This window comes from Pelmatolapia mariae, linkage group LG14, assembly GCF_036321145.2.
Source record: "Pelmatolapia mariae isolate MD_Pm_ZW linkage group LG14, Pm_UMD_F_2, whole genome shotgun sequence".
NCBI classification, from domain to species: domain Eukaryota; kingdom Metazoa; phylum Chordata; class Actinopteri; order Cichliformes; family Cichlidae; genus Pelmatolapia; species Pelmatolapia mariae.
The window spans coordinates 12429949-12449952 of NC_086239.1; the positions used below are offsets into that span (position 1 = coordinate 12429949).

General features: G+C 39.0%; 1 protein-coding gene across 3 annotated transcripts in view; it reads left to right on the forward strand.

Annotated features, from left to right (window-relative positions):
• Positions 1-18487, forward strand: part of LOC134640857 (cGMP-dependent 3',5'-cyclic phosphodiesterase) — a 170296-nt gene extending 151809 nt beyond the window's left edge. For all 3 annotated transcript variants that reach the window (XM_063492896.1, XM_063492897.1, XM_063492898.1), the window contains 18 exons: positions 636-747; positions 880-919; positions 1440-1503; positions 1772-1853; positions 3177-3351; positions 5061-5173; positions 7459-7536; positions 7649-7771; positions 7871-7941; positions 8276-8398; positions 8486-8573; positions 10590-10637; positions 10949-11023; positions 11167-11266; positions 12166-12278; positions 13138-13176; positions 13303-13409; positions 15030-18487. In XM_063492896.1, coding sequence (XP_063348966.1) covers positions 636-747; positions 880-919; positions 1440-1503; positions 1772-1853; positions 3177-3351; positions 5061-5173; positions 7459-7536; positions 7649-7771; positions 7871-7941; positions 8276-8398; positions 8486-8573; positions 10590-10637; positions 10949-11023; positions 11167-11266; positions 12166-12278; positions 13138-13176; positions 13303-13409; positions 15030-15264 — 1786 coding nt within the window. In that variant the 3' untranslated portion in view covers positions 15265-18487. The remainder of the gene's footprint in view (positions 1-635; positions 748-879; positions 920-1439; positions 1504-1771; positions 1854-3176; positions 3352-5060; positions 5174-7458; positions 7537-7648; positions 7772-7870; positions 7942-8275; positions 8399-8485; positions 8574-10589; positions 10638-10948; positions 11024-11166; positions 11267-12165; positions 12279-13137; positions 13177-13302; positions 13410-15029) is intronic.
• Positions 18488-20004: the final 1517 nt, after the last annotated feature.

Below are 20004 nucleotides of genomic sequence, written 5' to 3' on the forward strand. Positions count from 1 at the left end.
GGAAATACAGCAAATAGCTCTTTGGCAATTTGATGCCTGTCAAAATGTGTTATCTTTGTTTTTCTGACAGGCTGCTAATAACAAAGTACCTAAAGATACCATTTAAAATTGGTTCATTGCTAAGTTGTCTGTTGTATGTAAACAGTACACAGGTTCATCTCTTGGATTAGGTATGCGTGAATGATTCATAGGTCAGTGTGAAGGGACTAAAGCAGAAAACATTCCTCCTAAAATGTTCAGGTACAAAGATTGGACTAAAAATGAGTGAAAAAGCAACCGATGTCCTAAGAAAAACTGAAAGACCTTCAGAAAACCCGGAGAACTACTTATCAAGGGCATTTTAAAAAGTTATTAGAAAGTCTGGATCCTGGGAAGCAAAATATGAAGAAATAAAAGGTGGCTCAAGACTTTTGCACACTGCTCTATTTACATAAACCTTTACATATCTGCAGTTGGATAGTTTAATTACAAAATTGCATTTGTAAGCCATTTCATAAATGGGGAATGTTTCATAGCCTATAATGATCTCTGTATCTAACCAGCAGTGCAAAATCCAGATTTGTTATAATAAATGAAATAAGTAGGAGCCTGTTAGTTATAGGCAGACTTTGACCCCTGTGTGTTCCCTATTGCAGACACACCGAGGCAGATGAGCATGCCATCCAGCACTGTTTCTGCTACACTTCAACAGTCCTCACTTCAACTTTGGCCTTCCAGAAAGAGCAGAAGCTCAAAGTGGAGTGCCAGGTACTGCACATGCACACGGACACACACAGAAACACACACCCATCCAGTCATATTCTCACATATGCCGTATGCATAAATATACATGAAGTTGCCCTTTGAAGAGCTATTTGTGTCCACTGTTTCTCTTTATAGGCGCTCTTGCAAGTGGCCAAAAATCTCTTTACACACTTGGGTAAGTCTTCTCTCCTCCGTCTGTCCGTCCATGTGTCTGTCTGTGTGAAGCAAGACCAGTGTGGTGCAATTTGCATTAATTGAAGTGATCACCTTGTGAAACAAATGGTGCACATAATTGAATGAGATATTAGCAACCCTTAAGGTGATCATTGTCATAAAATCAAAAGGGCATTGAAAATTATGGGTCCACCTCTCTTTCCTATAATTTCCATCTATCTATGGAGGTATTTCCATTCTTATCGAGCTGTAAGCACTGATGGCATCATGATTGCAGGTACAAAAATTGATCTGTTGGTAGAGCAAATTGCCTCTCACTGTACTGAAGCGTTGATTACAAAAGCTCTTATCAGCTTGTGCGGCGGATCCACGGGTACTCGTACTGTAATCTCTGTTTCTGTCTATCTGGGTTTTGCTGTGTCCCCTTATAATTTCCTCTGTTTTCCATTTAATTCCCTCTCTCATCCTTCTTTTTTTCTCTTGTTCTCCCCCCCTCCTCTCTGTCTCTCTGATTCTTTCAGATGATGTGTCAGTGCTGTTACAGGAAATTATAGTGGAGGCCAGGAACCTCAGTGATGCAGAGATGTAAGCCCTCTGATTCATCTTCAAAGGGATTTATCAGTGTGCGTGTATGAAAGAGAGAAAGAGTGTGTGCATGTGTGTCTGTGCATAGTGTGAATGTCTTTATCTCCATTTGCAAAGGCTATCTAGGCAATTTGTTCTTAACCGACTTGCGTCATTTAATAAGTTACAAAATGACCTGAGATGAAACGAGATAAAACTCTCTAATGTTCTCAGCTGTGCTCCGTTCTGTCTCTTACCCCTCGAAATCTGACGTTCACTGTTTCTGCAGCTGTTCGGTGTTCCTGCTGGATCGTGTGAGCCATGAGCTGGTGGCGAAGGTGTTTGATGGTGGTGTGGTCAGTGAAGAGGAGGTACGGCAAACAAGCATTTAATTTAACACACATATAGACACTTAGCATGAATGTGCTGACAGTGGGTTATCTTGCAGCTGCACTGTGGCCTAATGGTCTAAGATTTATGGAGACTGTTTTGGCTGTCTTGAATTTGGCAACAGGGAGTGACAGGAAATTATAACAGGGAGAATTATCAAAGTACACTGAACAAATATCTACATACTGGAATAATAATGATAATAATAAACTTTATTGCATCACAGGAAAAAAGTTAAACAGAGTTAAAAATCTAAAAAGAAAAAAAAAGCCAAATAACAACAAGACAAATAATAAGAAATACAGGAATACTAAAACCAACATTGGGACATTCATAAAAACTTTATGATTAAAAAATGCTTTAAAAGACTCAAAAGGTTCTGATGTCATTCTGATCACAATTGGAGCTCTGACGGATAAGGCCCGCTAACCTTTCTTTACAAGAGACCTCAGGATAACCAGCAGAACCTCATTCACTGATATCAGTTAGTGCCCAGGCACATAAATGTTAATGAGTCCTTCATGTAATTCAAACCATTTAATGCTTTAAAGTAATTAGAATCAATCTTTTGAATCATACGGTGGAGAGGCATCATATATATTGAAAACAAAAGTGGGCCAAGCATAGAACCTTGAGGAACACCACAATAAAATAGGCAAAATGATAGCATTTAGAATCCCATCACTAAACACACACACTTAATGAAACCTGACAGACACATATTTGTTAATTAGACAAGATGAAATCAAATAAAACCGTTCTTATTGAGTTCAGTGACGGCAGCGGGGACAAAGCTGTTTTTATAACACTTTGTCCTGCATCTTGGAACTAGAAAGCTCCGTCCCCAAGGAAAAAGCTGAAATTCACCCCGTAGAGGATGGGAACCATTATTAAGAATTGATAAAGCCATCCGTTGTACCTGTTTAGTGTAAAGGGAGGCTAAACAGGGCTGTGACTCACCTATCAGACGACTGGACCATCTCACTATCCAATTCAGTCAGTTTTTCTCTGCAACAGAGGTCTGACCGAACCATGCCACCAAACAAAAAGATAAAACAGACTCAATAAAAGGACGATAAAATGAAGTTAAATTGTTCAGTCAATGTGGAAATGAGCAAGTTTCCTAAGGCAGTAAAGGCACTTGTGACCCTTTTTCCAGACCAATTTGCAATTCTCATCAAAATTCAGGTTTTCATTGATTATGGTCCCAAGATATTTATATGATTACACTTGCTGATTGTCTCCCTATCCTGTCAGCTGTTAAGTAAAGACAAAACTGTGTGTGTCTTCGTGTCTGAGCGCAGAATGAGTTTCGCATCCCAGCCGATCAGGGCATTGCCGGCCACGTGGCGACAACTGGTCAGATTTTGAACATTAAGGACGCCTACTCTCATCCTCTTTTCTATCGTGGGGTGGATGACAGCACGGGCTTCAGGACTCGCAACATCCTCTGCTTCCCCATCAAAGATGAGAATAACGGTAACAATGCATGAACACACACATTTGGACTTTTCATTTCATACCAGTGAGTTCAACACAAAGGGATTTCCTGATGAAATCATGCAAAATATACAACCCTGTGTACCAAAAAGTGGGAACTATGTGTAAAATGATGAATGTATTCGTTTGCAGAACATTTTAATGTAATTCGATTTGACAACAGTTCAAAGCCTGTTTGAAATTGGAGGTTAGCAGCACATTTCAAAACAGTTCAGGCAAGAGGATCAAAAGCCTTAAACATAATGTAATGCTAAAAACAAGACACCTGGCAGAACAGCTCACATCTCATTAGGATAATTAGTAACAGGACTGTGTCTAACAAAAAAACATCCCAAAGAGTCTTTTACAAGTAAATATGGGGAGGGTCTCAACACTCAGGGAAGGGCAAATTGTTCAATACTGTAATTCCAGAGAATTTGGGGAATTTGTTACATACAGTGATTAATATCATTAAAAGATGCAGGGAATTGAGACAAAGCTCTTTTTGCAGAGGACAAGACTTTAACCATTACTGAGTAGCTCTGGTCTGCTGGCCTCTGGAAACACTGCATTAAACATGTACGTGATTCTGTAGTGAATATTACTACACATGATCAGGACGGCTTCTGTAAACCAGCAAATGCAAACCATCAGCGCATCCAAGTTAAAGCTCTATGACGCAAAGAAAAAAGTTAAGAGAGGCTGACGTGAAACCTCTCCTTTGGTATGAAAATATTTTTGGAAATCATGGACATGGATGTTATCAGTGAACAGTTCAAAAACCAGTACCTTTACTGGAAAAGGGGATGCATTAGCGTACACTGTGTAGGCAACGTACACATCTATAAAGGAACTTTTAATGCTGAAGGGTAAATATGAATATGAAACAACATTTACTGCCATTTAGACGTGTTTTCAGGAAAATCTTTAATTATTTCAGTATAAAAATCCCAAAAAACATTTTGTATATTTTCCAAGAGCTACAATAAAAGAGAGCAGGTGCTGAACTGGTCTACCCTCGAGACCAGACCAGCATTATTTCACAAGAAACCCAACAAACAAGAAGAACTGTAATAGATGTCGTGCAAAAACAGAAAAGTATATTCTCTGTGACTTGTATAAAAGCTAAGCAACTTACACCAGATTTTAAAACATCATATTTAGTGCATTATTGCCCTCTTGTTTGTTTTTTTTAAAAGTGGAGCTACATTCTCGGAATAGCACAAAGAGAGGTTACATCACGTCCTTGTGCCTAAATGTATAAAGTGCACTTTAGACCATCTTCTGTGTTCCAGACTTTCAGAAACCTCTTCTCCATTTTGATGCTGCTGCCTAATGGTTTCTGCTGTATCCACGGAGAAGCTTTGCATTCAGTGTCATTTGTCTCCATGTAAAAAAAAGAAGCTGTCTGCGGATCATATTAACATTTTAATTTCAGAGCTTTTTATGTGCAATTAGGTTTGACTCCACCGTGAAATCAATTCAAGTTAGCAGACCTTTTTGACTCGACGTTGACTTTTGCCATTTGTGCCTCATTTTCTCGTCCTTGTCGCTCCCTCTTCCACTCTCCATTTTTCTTCATCAACTTTCACCCGCCTCCATCCATCCCTGCATCTCTCGCCCTTCTTCCTGCTTAATCATTTCCTCCCTAATTGTTCCACCTTCCTCTTCTCCTCACCCCTTTCCTCTTTAAATCTTCCGTTTTCCAGAAGTCATCGGCGTTGCTGAGTTGGTGAATAAGATGAATGGGCCGTGGTTCAACCGCTTCGATGAGGATTTGGCGACAGCCTTTTCCATCTACTGTGGCATCAGCATTGCACATGTGAGTCTCTTCTAACTCCCTTTAAATCAAAGAGACTAAGTTGTTAAAAATAACACACATACATGAGCACGTGAGCAGAAATAATTGAATTCCAGTAACTATTATTTTATAACTTCTCACTTTCCAAACTTCCTCTTATTATCTCTGTGAGCAGCAGTGAATAAATCCAGACTGCTACACAATTCATCTTCATACACACTGGCTCTCTCGGTCAATAAGTCAGCTTCATTTTTAAATAATGTAATCTCTGCAAGTTCCATGCATCCTTATAATGATGCAAATATAAGTGAGTTTAGCATTTACAGTATATCCATCATTAGGAGTCTCTCCCCAAAATAGTTGACGATGTCAGAAAGATTGATCCCGTCCTGGCGAGATGAGATCAGCTCAGCGGGAGTGAAATGCTCAGTCGAGGCAGAGAAGAGGAAAGTCTCGAGGGAAATTTAAGGAGATTCAGTCAGATGGAAGTGAGCGGCTTTCGTGGTGCAGTTCATTGACATTGTATGATTGCTGCAAACTGAACTTATTAACATACTTCCAGCTGAACAGCTGTGCGCGGCTCACAGAGACGATTATGAAGACGATCACGTCTGTGATAATAGCGATGAACAAACAAGGAGAGATATATTTGTTATCGCCCACAAAATCTGTTGAAATATTGTCTTTTTCATCCTTCACCACCCTGATCTCAGATAAAAGAAAATGTCTTCCCGTTCTAATAAACAGAGTCACTTCATGTTGAGTAGCTCCTGCAGAGTGTGACCTCTGAATGACTGCTGGTACTTAATAGGTTATCTACAAACTATAAATATATTTGATAGAAAAAAAATAATTGCTTTCGAGGCCACTAATTAATCATTTAAAGCACAGCCAGATATATTATTCATCAGATCTCACCCAGTATCATGCTGTAGAGTACTCTCAGGGTTGTAAAAAGCTCCCTCATGTACTAAAAGGTAAAGCGGGGGCCAGATGTAGGGCTGTGAAAAGCCCACGAAAATTAAAACATGCTTGTTAATCATGAATCACAGGTTTACCATTTGAATGTGAATGTAAAAGCAGTAACAAACATAATATGTGTGTAATCACAAACTGGTGAGACAACTGAAAATGGCTTTGATGTGCTTGGAAAAAGGCGGTGAAGAATATTCCAGGTAATCCGACAAAAGCCCAAACAAAATACGAAAGTCCAAGTGAGGAAAAACAAATGGGGAAAAACTGAAAGGTGTCAAAACTCAGAAAACAAACAGAGAGGCGCAAGAAGAGCAGACACGAAGGTTGGCAAACTGAAAGCTGAAGAGGATTAAGAGTTTCCTTCAAAGCAGCTAAACATGTTTTTCAGCCATATAAGTTGGGCTACGTCCACACGTACACGGTTTTAGGGTTTTTTTCACTGTCATTAAAGGAAAAAAATCCATACAAACACTGTTTTGTCCACATGAAAATGCAAAACGAGATCATGCCCAAGCAACAGGTTGCGATAAAATCCTGATCATACAGAAATGGTGGCCACTCAGAGGCCTACAAACAATAACACGGCACACAGTCTGACATCAAAAATCAGGCGCACGTCTTAGAAGCAGGAGCAAAAGCTGAAAATCAATTATAATTTTCTGCAACATATGTTTATAGTGGCTCTTGTGCCTTAATGTTTGTTTCCTGTATGTCTTTTTCAAAGGTCAGTTTTCAGAGATCAAAATGCTTTTTGTGTGTGAACGAAAGGCCAAAACAAAAATCTGGATAATTTATCCATAAAAATCACATAATTTAGGAAAACTGCTAACCTGATTTTTTGCTTCAGTGCATCCAAAGATGGTAAATGCCACTTATTTAGTGCATTTCTACTGTATCTGAGCACTCAAAGCATTTTTTTTAGTACATGCCTCATCCACACACTTACTTTGTAAAGTAAGTGTGTGTAAAAGACTCTGTAAAAGACCATAAAGACAGGGAGAGTCGAACCACTAACTTGCTCTACCTTCTTTGCCACAGCCACCCACAAACATAGTTTCAAAATAAAAGATAAGAACTTCAACTCTCACTAGCATGTGGTCAGTGGTACTATGAAAAGCAAAAAATGGTTCCAGCTGGAAGATCGATCATAAGTAGGAGATCCTGATATTATAATATTTCACTGAACTTTATTACTTTATATCACAAACATCTAATTTAATTTCTTTCTTTCTGTTTGTCTTCGCCGTTTATCCAGTTATTGTGATGATATAATGAATTCATTCTTACTAAAAATGAATTAGCAACGTTTTAATGTGCCGTTTTTCCTCCAGTCTCTGCTCTACAAGAGAGTCCACGAGGCTCAGTTCAGATCCCATCTGGCCAATGAAATGATGATGTACCATATGAAGGTGAAATCACATCTCTTAATCGCACAAACTCACTCTCGCAAAGCGACGCACAGCACTTACTGACAGTGTCCATGCTATTTACTCAGTATGATTCAGTATGAGTCTGTGGCAGGTTTCAGAGGAAGAGGTGACTAAGCTGCTGGTATCTGGCATCGACCCAGTGAACGAGATTGACCCGTGCTTCGCAGAGTTCACGTACACGCCGCGCTCCCTTCCCGATGACACCACGCCGATGGTAAGAAGCAGAGAGAGAGAGTGTGTGTCTGAATGCCGTCAGCACAAAGATTTAAAGAGAACAAAATCTGATATAACTGCTCCTGTTGTGTGTCTGCAGTGCGTTCTCAGCATGTTTGAAGACATGGGTTTCATCAACACCTATAAGATCGACATGCACACGCTCGCCAGGTCTGACATCCATCAATTTATATGCTGTGTATAAGAGCCTGTGCTTTAAATCATTTTCCATCAGCTGTTTAAATAAAGAATATTTACTTTATTTATTAATGATTCTCTGGCTACATTGTTAAGTATTATTGCGTTGTAAGCTATAAGAGCCAAATCCCTAGGAGGAGGAACAGAGACATAAGCTGTTGTTATGTAGCAAAATCTTCAATCAGGTTTGTTTTATTTAAAGCTGATGGAGAGATGGGTTGTGAATGAGAATTTCCAGGGCTACCACTGAGTTACATGTTGGTAAAAAAGTCATGAGAGTGTTTTTAAACTGCTGCCTTGGTGCCAGGTTCTGTCTGATGGTGAAGAAAGGCTACAGAGACCCTCCCTACCACAACTGGATGCACGCTTTCTCCGTCTCACACTTCTGCTACCTGCTCTACAAAAACCTAGGGCTGTCCAACTACCTCGAGTGAGTACACAATTCTCAAAAGACTTTATAATGACCTTTTATATCATTTGTATTTAAAATGATTCTCCTATGCCTGCTGTCTTCTAGGGATATAGAAATATTAGCGCTCTTTGTCTCCTGTATGTGCCATGATCTGGACCACCGTGGCACCAACAACTCTTTCCAAGTGGCCTCGGTGAGAGCACATACTTTGCTTTTGTTTTATTAGAAAGCAATAGGAATGATACAAAAAAAATAGGAAAATAAACACTGCTCTAAGCAGGGCTGCAACTTTATGCATGCTGACAAAAAAATGCATTATGTTTTTAATCTTCTATTCAGTCCAAAAGCTGATATAGGGAAAATAAACACAATAATAAGTAAACAAACCAGGGAAATGAGCAAGTAATCCAAAAACACTAGGAGATACAGGGAAGCTCCGAGCAGGGAGGTACAGCAGTGGGGTACACACAACTGCAATTGACAGAGGGAGGCAGAGACACACCTGATATAGAGAGGAGCGGTAGCAGGTGCTAACACAGCTGAAGCCAACAAATATAACGAGATGGGGAAGTAAACACATCACAAGACACAGAAAACAGGAAGTGTGACACAACACAACACAATGGATGGAATAGAATGAGCCTGACACGGAGGGAAGATCGGCGGATGAGACGGAGGAACGTAAAAAGACGAAAGACAAACGCAGACAAGACTGCGACAAAAAGGAGCAAAAAAGGAAATGAACTAAAAGCAACGTCAACGGTAAAAATAAAAACTAATAACAACTGAAAACTTGGCATCTTAATAAGGAATAAAACATATGAATAAAAATGAATAAATCCTAAAAGGAAACCACAAAGAGCCGCAGCAAACAGACGAGGCTTCTGAACTCTTAAACACGGTGAATTCAACTAAAGCAGCTATTTGATAAATAGAAAACTAAATACTAATTAGAGCAAGGAAAATAATGATACAAATGACAGCTAAATATATACAAACCCACAAGGAAGGTAACAAAAAATAGGTACCAGCGTGGTACCATGAACTCTCTTAGTCTTTTCATTTGTTTTAGTAGTCTTCAAGAATAGTTCTTCAGGCTTCTTAAAGGACATTTAAAGCTCTTCTTTCGATGTTTCTGTCAAGATGATCCCACTCTGCTTCAATAATGTTGAGGTCTGGGCTCTGTAAAAACCAATCCATGACTGATAGATGATCCATTGAGATAAATAGATGGATAGATGGATGAGCAAAAGGCCAGATGCATCGATGTACCCTCTTTAGGGATCACCTTGGTGCCACAAAAATATAATTTTATGCCCGTGAAGCTGTGTTTGTCTTTGGCATTTTTCATTTTTGGATATATGAGTTCAGTAATTTTAACTTATATCTATTATTATGGTATATACTGTGGTATCTTTCCACTTATTTTGCCTGTTTATTTGGGCTTCCTATCCTCTCAAATACAGAGTGTGTATTCGAGAGGATAGGAACAGTGACCTGGCCTGCCTTCCCAAACCGCCCACTCCTGAGGATCCCCAGAGGACTGTAGATCCACTCTGCCCAGATACTAACCATTCAGATGAGACTGAGGGAGAAAGAACACAATAAGAGGAGATAAGAGACAGAAGAAGAGAAGATATTGCAATACATGATAGTGGTTTCTGCATTAACAATATTGTATTAGTATGTATTGTTTACTGTAAATGAAAAAAGAAAAAAAAACATATGAATAAATTAAAAAGCAAACGTTAGTGGGATGTTATTTGTGAATCACTTTCCCCGCCTGACAAAAGCCAGGAAGGCGAGCAACGCACAAACTATTTCATTTAACATGACAACAACAGTGACAGTGATGATAATGTCGAAAATTTTACTTTAAATGCTCGAGATGAAGCATCCCGGGTAATATCGAGGGTTGCACGGTTTTATCAGGGTCTAATCACGAGGTGATTAGAAGCGTGTCGCCCTGCTACACTCTAATCAGGCACAAACCTAAATCAGACACACATTATAAGACAAAAGTAATCCATCATTGATAAGCTTTTGTATATATATATTTTATTTTATTTTTTATTTTTTCAATTGAGAGCTGCCATCTCCTGTTAAAGAGAAAACACTGCTACATTTTATTGGAGGATGTTGATTTGAATCAATGTGCCGCGCATGCTAAAAGGATTGTGTTTCAATTGTGTGTCTGTTATATTTCCAGCAATCTGTGCTGGCTGCTCTCTACAGCTCAGAGGGATCTGTGATGGAGGTAAAGTCTCTCAAAGTTTTCGCACTGACTGTGTAAATCTTTATTTCCTATGACAGAGACGATAAGATTGTGCGATTACTGGTATAGGCTTGCTCCTTCATAGTTAATGAATGCCATTATCTGAGAGCTGCTAATGTAGTGTTCTGCTAGGACATCTAGTGGCCAAAATCAATCTTGACATTTTTTTGCAGCAGCGATGAGGCAATGTGAGGAATTTAAATTGGTTTTTGCCTTTTGCATTGCAGCATTAGTCACTTTAGAGTCACCGTTTTCTAACATGTTTTGTCATTATGCTTTATTCACCACGCCAGAGACATCACTTTGCCCAGGCCATCGCTATTCTGAACACTCATGGCTGCAACATCTTTGAGAAGTTCTCCAGGAAGGTAAATTATCAAACCCTCTCTCCATTCGTGCATTTCAACAACTTTCTTTTTTCTCTCTCTCTCAATCTCTCGCTGATTTCATATATTTCATTTGCTTCTATCACCGCCTATGCAAGCTAAAGATTTTTTTTTTATGTCTCTAGGACTACCAGCGCATGTTGGATTTAATGAGAGACATAATTCTGGCCACGGACCTTGCTCACCACCTTCGCATTTTCAAGGATCTGCAGAAGATGTCTGATGGTACATGTCACATGTTCAGTATGCACAGCCACGTCTCTGCAGTTGCTTTAGACTCACACCCGTGAACAGCTCCAGGAGGCTCGGTTCTGATTGTCTATTCACAATGAAAGCAAAGCAATATTTCTTTTTACTTCTCCTTAGATTAAAGTGGCCTGATTTCATAAGGGAAAAGAAACATTATAGAACATTAGAAATTCACCGTTTCATTCGGTCAGTACAGTAAAATTATGCATTGCTGAGCTGAATGATCACTCACAGACAGACAGACAACCCATTTTCCTCTGCACTATGACTTGCTTCTTTTTCATGAACTGACTTATTTTGCAAAGATCCGAGGTCACGCTTGCAACATTCAGCTCTGACATTCTTAATAATCCTCCACTTTCATTGGACTATTTACCCTTTAGAAAAGACAGTTGCTTACACTCTTATGTAATGTAATTGGCTGTAACCTCCAGGCCAGTGGTTTGTTACGCTTGAATGCAACCAATTATAAGTTATCCTGAGTGGATGTCTCCTCCGTGGAAACAATTTCGAGCCGTTAAAGCAATTCAAGGACATTAAAAACCACGAAATGAGTTAGCAACTTTCTCACACTCTAGAATAGGTGACTTGTCAATCATGGAGTAGAATACTGAATGAATGTGTAGAGTGTTAATAGGCACTGGAAAATCATTTCTTCCTACCAAACACGCAAAGTCTGCTTATCTAACATCCTGTTGTGACCTTCTTTTATTATCACTTCTATCATTTTGCATATTGGAGACTAAAATGAACCTTATGCAATGAGTTTGAAGCATTTTTGCTTCGGAATTGTGTGATTTTCCTCTGAGATGAAAGGCAGCAACATTGCTTGAAATGCTGTTAACGCAGAGCGATGCGTTTTGTGTGTTTTTCAGATGGATACAATCCAAAAAGCCGTACCCACCACTCCCTGCTGCTGTGCCTGTTGATGACTTCGTGTGACCTGTCAGACCAAACCAAGGGCTGGAAAACCACACGCAAAATTGCTGTCAGTTTGTGTTCTGCACCAGTATACGAGAAACATTACCACATACTTACTAGAACTTGCAATTTGTGGCAAAAATGTTGTATTAATGTGTTTAATTTAGTTAAGACTGTTAATATTTTGGCATTACTGCAGTACAAATTCCAAAAGCTTAGTAGAAGTAATAGCTGTAATTATTTTGACCTTGTAAACTACACACTGTAGCAGTTTGTTGTAAGTAAGAAGAAAATAGAAAAGGCTTTAGTGTGATCTGGTTCATGCTGCGTTTGCTGATTTGCAGGAGAAAGAAGTTTCTGTTTCATCTTTTAGCAACACGACTAAAGATTTCTAATTAACAGTGTTTGTACAGTGAAACTGACCCATTTCTAGGACATTGGAGATTATGAGATGCAAAGCTGTACAGCTGGAAACAACCTTTGAGCTGTATTCCATTATTTTCTATTCTGAGAAACCGCACTCCATTTTAGGATTATGTTTAATCTTGGCCTGCCCCCTTTCCAACACCAAACCCGTAAACCTTGCCCCAAATCCTCCACCCTCAATCTCCAAACACCTAAAGCAAATAAACTGTAAATCCTTGTTCTCAAAACCAATAGCACATTTCTGTGGAAGACTTTATTGGCTTTTACTGTGCTCAGTTGATACATTATCATCTCAATAGCAAGAGAATGCATTTTTATCAGTGAAAAACCCCAATCACACCAAATATTGAACTTTAATAGAAGTGACTTGCAGTTTATGGCAGGTAACAGCATAAAACGTTTGCATAAAAGACAAATAAACTAAATTTCATACATAGCGATGTCTCTATAAGTATGACACATGTTAAGACTTTCAAATATCTGCTGCTATGTTCCTACAGGAGCTGATTTATAAAGAGTTCTTCTCTCAAGGAGATCTGGTATGTTTTAGTGTGCGCTAACTGCTAAATGACATGTGAAAATAGTAGCATGTGGTGAAAGTGTGTTATTGTACGCCTGACTGAGGTCATTAATCATAGCTTAACGTTGTGCGTGTGTGTTTGCAGGAAAAAGCCATGGGTAACAGGCCCAGTGAGATGATGGACAGAGAGAAAGCGTACATACCGGAACTGCAGATCAGCTTCATGGAGCATATCGCCATGCCGATCTACAAGTGCGTACAAACGTGAAAGCAGCACAGACTCATTATTATTGGACCTGTTTTGGTCCTTTTATCACACAAAGGATTTAGTTTGAAACGTTGCTCTATGTGCTTAAAACAAAACTGTAGATTATGTACAAATTATCCCCTGATTCTGGAGTCTTTTGGCTGATTGTTTTGGCATTCACTCTCATCAGCACTGTTTTTACTGTGGTTGAAACTTTTAAAACTAACTGGTGGACATTTGAGCATCTAAGTAACTCATTTAAAGGAGCAAGAACAGATAAAGGTAGATAAATTCATTATGTCGAAATTAACAGTTTGAAATTAATGTTAATTAAATTCAGTAAATTTAATTAAGCAAGTGCATCACATTTGCAATATATAGACCTTTAAAGTGATAATCATAGAAAAATACGTCTAATGGCCTGCAGGGGAGGCGACTCTGCTGTTTCATTTCATGTTTTGTTGAATACAGCATGATATTTATTTGTAAATTATGGTCGCAGGAGTTCAATTCAATTGATATATGTATATTTATATTGTGCCAAATCACAACAACCGTTACTTCAAGCCACTTTACCTCAACATAAAGACACTACAATGTACAACAGAAAGTCCAACAATCAGACGATCCCCATGAGCGAGTAGTAAGAACTCCCCTGCAGGCTCAGGGGAGGGGAAGCCATCTCTTCTTTGACCGGTTGGGGTCTTCATAAGAGTGAAATAAACAATGAATCAGGACTACTTGGTGACTGAAAAGTCACTAAGACAGACAGAATAAAGCATGGATGTAGCTTCTAGGTCAGAAGAATGTGCCTAGTGGCTTAAAGCTGCATTTTATCTGAAGGCCACCAGATGGGTTTAGTTTTGGTTGCAAAAAGATTTCCGTGCTAATAGAAGTGTGTTGGAAATCAGCTTTCTATCTTGACCTCTTGAAACACTTTTCTGCTGATTTTATGGACTAGGTAACTCAGTTTTGTTCTTATTGAATAATAAATGAAGTCTGTTATGTAAATCTTGTTCATATTACATTTCAAAGTGGAGGTGGCATGAACCACACACTTGTTAGCTAATGACACAAGTCATCATCGATGAAGATGGCGATGGCAAACGCTCATCTCGAGGTTTCAGAACAGGATTTGAAAAACCAAAGGGTGACGACTTTTATGCCACCTGTGGTCGCTACCATTTGAGCACACATGATCCTCAGATTCTCAGTCAGACCCAGACCTGGCACATGACATCTGGTTATTGAAAAAGCAACCAAACAAACACATAATGCTTAAAGTGGAAGCTTGAAAACAGGACTTCAAAAACCAGTGATTGACATCACTTTGGCCACTAACATTGTCTATATATACAGTTTATTCTGATAATGTGCTGTGTCTGCAAACTGTGAAAAATCAAAATGCCGGTTACTGGATCATTAAATACCCGATAGCACAGTTCAAATCATTACATGAAGTTAAAGAAATAAAATTAAAACAATAATTTATATGAATGATTAATCCATTTCATTTAGAGTGGCATTAATTGAACAAACTCTCAGACTGGGACATTGAGGACTCTTCATTAGCAATCACGTGTAGGCCTAAAATTAACACCACCTGCTGCCTCCTGTCTTCTCAGGCTGCTGTCTGAACTGTTTCCCGGGGCCACCGAGCTGTACGAGAGGGTGGCGGCTAACCGTGAGCAGTGGACCAAAGTGTCCCATAAGTTCACCATCCGTGGGTTGCCTAGCAACAACAGCCTCGACTTCCTGGACCAGGAATACGAGCTGCTGCAGGCCCAGGGCGCTTTCGGGAGTGACGACCACTGCCTCAACGGCTGCCTCGACGACACAGAAGGAGGGAGGGGTCAGTGACGGCAGCAGGCTGCGGACGGTTTTCGTCGAGTTTTCTGTGGTCCCGTAAGAGGCTGAGGATACCTTTTTAGTGACCTAAGAGTCACGGGTCTCCCTCTGCTGTCAACCACTTAGATGCTTAGGAGGCCAGACAGGACGGGACAAAAGTTTCAAACTGAATCAGACGAGCGATCTGAAACGAGTGCTGGAGCCACACGTCTCCAGCTGAAGATGGCAGAAGGTGGTGACTTTGTCTATTTCAGCAGCTATACCGGGATAATAGGTTTTTACCACTAGTCACAAGCTCATTCATACAGTACTGATCCTGATTAAGATTGTAAAAACACACAGCTACACTGACACACACATATGTACATGCACATAGTGTCTCAAGATGGAGGGGGGAAAAAAGATTCATTGTGACAGCAGAGACTACTTCAACATGTAACAGTGAGATGAAAGTGCTATAGTTTCTGTAAAATGTGTCATAAAAGCTTATATTGATTTAAAGCAGCTGCCATAGCCCTCACCTGATGCTTATGAATGCATGCTGTATGGACACCTCATGTTTTATTCCTTTTATCTGGGTCAGTGTTTATTTTTTTTCCCATTAACTAAGAAATGAATGCACTCCATTTCCATCTCCACTCCGTCTCAACACATTTTAGTTACAGCTTTTCAGGATATGTGTAATAATAAATTCATGACCATCAAGATGCACGGGGAGTTTTTGTTTCTTTTTAGTGATTCACTTCTTGCTTTTTTAGGTGTTTAGGAGACAATTTGACAATCACTTATTAATGACAGACTCACTGATCCCTGACCCTTCTTCATGCATTAAACACTGAACTCAAAAGACTCCCAACTTTATTCTTCTCACCATCCTCCATCTGTCACATTTCCTCTTCATTTAGGTCATTTTCTTTTCTTTCTTCTTTTTTCTATTTTTAACTAACTTCCTCATGAACCCACTTTAGGTAAAGAGTAACCAAATCCCTTTAAAAGATCCATCTCATCTGTAAGTGCAAATGTGCCAGAGTAGAGTGTGTCATCGAGTGTGTCATATGGATCTGCCTTATTGCGCATCTTTGCTGCCTTTCTTAGAGCTTTTAATATATAAAAATTGAAATAAAGAGTCTGTTTAGTATGTATGTTGTATATTTGTTATAGAGATAGCGTGAGTATCGACGTGTTTGACTGAATGATCAGCTGAGAAGATGTATATCTGTGAAATACCCGTGTGAAGAACCTCAGATGTCACAGTCGTCATTTCACTTCTTTCTATTTTATCTGCACAGCCACCCTCGGGTGTCCCAGTCAGACATAAAAGCGTTTTGTTCAGTTCTCAGTGCATCCAGACTGGGTTTTTTTTTCTTTTTTTAAAGGAACTAGAGATGTAGCCATCACAGAAATTACTCTTTCTTGGAACCATCCAGCAGTTCACTATTGCTGCACTCCAAAGGAAGCGTCAGAAAGTTATGTTCTCAGCTTGTGCCTCATAGAAAACCTGACTGGAGTTTTATGTTACAGTACGCTATTGCTCAGTTTTACCTTACGATGCTTAAAGTAGGAAATGCTGCAGAGCAATGTGAGGAAAACCGCTGAATAGTTACAAAGGGAAAGTGGACACCATTGCACGTGGGCTGCACAGGGAGGGGGCGGGGGATGAGTGAATGTGTGGATGGGCACGAGCGTCTACGTGGGTGAGAGAGAGGTAGTTAAGAGCAAGAGAGAAATGTTCGGTGTAGCTCTACAGAGGCGGTGTTCACAGAAACGAGGCTGACACAAACCTCGAGTGATCTATCAGAATTTCTTCCTTCTTCTCCCCCCTTTCCTTTTATGCTGCCCCGATAATGTTAATGGAAGAAGATGAAAGCTTCTTTTCATTTTTTTTTAAATCACAGGTTACAAATGTAGGATTTCTCTTTGAAAAGTACCTTATGAATCCTCATGGGATCCTTTTGAAAAAAATTAGTGAGGAGCCATTAGTGAGGAAGGTTAATCGCCTCTAAAAGTGGTGTGATGTATGTGTGAAACCAAGATTGGGATATGCATCAGCGCTAGCTCGATGGAAGTGCTTGATCTGCCGTGGACGAGATAGTTTTGCTGCAAAGTTTCTAAAGGGCATACAGACGTGTCTGTATAAGAGCCACTCTCTCTTTCTTGAACTCTTTCTCTCATTTTTTTTTTTGTTTTATTTTTCAGTTATTTCGAAACCAACATTTCACATGTACTTGCCTTTTTTTCCATGTGCAATATAAATTGTCTGCCTCTGTGACACTGCATAGATTCCTATGTAAATACCTATGCCTCTTGTTAAATTATTGCTTTAGGTCTGAGTTGCCAAAGCCTTTTAAGTGTTAGATCATGATGTTTCCATTGAGAAAAGAAACACAAATCAATGGAGTGTGACAATTTTAATCCTAAAATGCTTCAGTTTTCTATCACGATTGTGTATCTGTCCTTTTTTGTTTGTTTGTTTTAGAGAGTCAGGGCTAAATGTGCCAAGCAAACATTTTCTACTTTCTTGGCAAGCTGCAAAGTGAAAAAGAAAAAGAAAACAAAAAAACACAAGAAAAAAGAAAAAAAACAGACAGAACTTAAAATATTTTTGTTCTCTAATGTTGGAGTGTCGACGAGGGCTGTGTTCATATTTGACTTTTCCCGCTACGTCATGACAGCTTGTCAATGGATTGTGAACACAATCGATTTCCCATCATCACAGAGCAGCGGGACTCGAACCTGTGACGTAACGTCATCGTAACAATCACCTGTGACATAATTGTTAAAAGTGGCAAAAATATAATTGCTGTAAATATCAAGAGTTTCAAAAGAAAACGTTTCTTGATCGTCTGTCATCATTTACAATGGGACTTTTTTTTTCCAATTCTGTAATGTGTTTAAAGTGGTTGCCTTCTGTTCTCCTTTTCTTTCTTTCTTTCTTTTTTTTTTTGCTAAGCCATTTTTGAACAACCCTAAGCTCAGACTTTAACAGAGGGGATGAAAGAAAATTATATGTTTGTTTGGGATATACGTATAATATATAACCCAGGCAAATCTGAAATGTATAAATGATGCTTATACTGGCCAATAAATCCAGGATATTCATCTGTTAATCATTTGTTTCATTGAGTTCTGAGTGCTGGTGATCTTGTTCTTCGGATGTATTGAACAAGGACAATTTTCAGAAGTAGGCAAATGTGCAACATTTTAAATCCTTTTTTTTCTTGAAATAAATCTGGTGAAAGGCTTCTCGGTTGTCCTTTCTAAATGTGTGTGCACACCACATGCTGCACTGTGTATTATGTTGTCTGGAGCTGTGTATTTGTATCTGGCAACACTGATTTAGTCGTCACAGAGGCATCTTTGCTGTTCCTGTTGACCTGTGCCACATGTACTCATGGTTAAGCATGGCTAGGCTAACATATTTCGGAGGGGTTCCTAGGACAAAAATCTACCCCTAAAGCAGTAAGCATTTCTCCTGTTTTTACATTAGTTTAAATAGAAATTATATAGCTTGTTCATACAGCTATACTTTTATAATGGGAAATTACATTTAAATTATATGTTATCAGCCCCTAGTTGAAGATATTCCAGTATATAGTTGTGGTCAGAAGCTTTCATAGACTCATCATGGGCATAAATCTCTTGGTAAATCTCGGTCTTTTTATGATTTCTCTGAACTGTTGAATGACTGTACAACAAATATCTTTAATAACTTTAAAAACAAAATGAAAAATTTGGTGTTGAAGTTTGAATTGACTTTGGATTTTCTCAAAAGTATATATACAGGCTCAAACATATACATGTACCCCACTAATATTTGGTTTAATGTTCTTTTGCAAGTTGCGCCTCAACTTGACACTTTTGGTAACCATCAACAAGTTTCTGGCAAAAGTCTGGCTGTATATATGACCACTCTTCAAGCGAGACAGCTCAGTCTTTATCTCATCTGTCCATAGAGCTTTTCTGCAGAAGACATTTGGCTCGTCCATGTGAGCAGCTGCAAATTTCACTTGAGTTTAAAGTTGCTGATTTTGTAGCAGGGACTTCTTTCACGGTCAGCACTCTATCAGTCCATGGTGATGTACAAGCTGCTTTACAGTGGACAGTGATGCTGGTGTTCCAGCAGTTTCCAGTTCATGACAGGCTTAAACCTTGGTGGTTTCTGGGTTCCTGACCATCTGAGGGTTTGGGTCTTCCTGCAGATCTCGGCAAAGTCATGACACATCTGAATAACTTGTACTGATGTGCAATTGTTTAAATGATGATCTTAGAATCCTCAGTTGTTTAGAAATGATTCAAAGAGACGTTCTTACTTTTGTAATTCTCCTTCTTAGATCGTCTCTGAAGTCCTTGGACTTTTCCATTGTTCTGACTATTGGTCAATCCAGTGAGTGCTGTGAAATAAATCCTTTATATGCTGGCAAACTGAAACTACCAGTTTTAGCCAAACGTGACCACTAATGAGAATTTAATAGGCTTCAGCATTGGCAAGTTAAAATCAATTGTAGAATTGCAGTACCAGTTATGAAAAGATTTAAGATGGTGTATGTATATATTTAAGAAAGGATTTATTCTTTTTAAGCAAAATCCAAAATAAATCCAAACTTTTACACCCCAATTCTTGTTTTTTTTAAATTGATTAAAGGTGAATGCTGTGCACCCTGGAAAAATAGCAGTTCAAATAAATCATTAAAAGCCCAAAATCACATGAAAATTATACCAATGATGAGTGTAAACTTCTGACCACAACTCTGT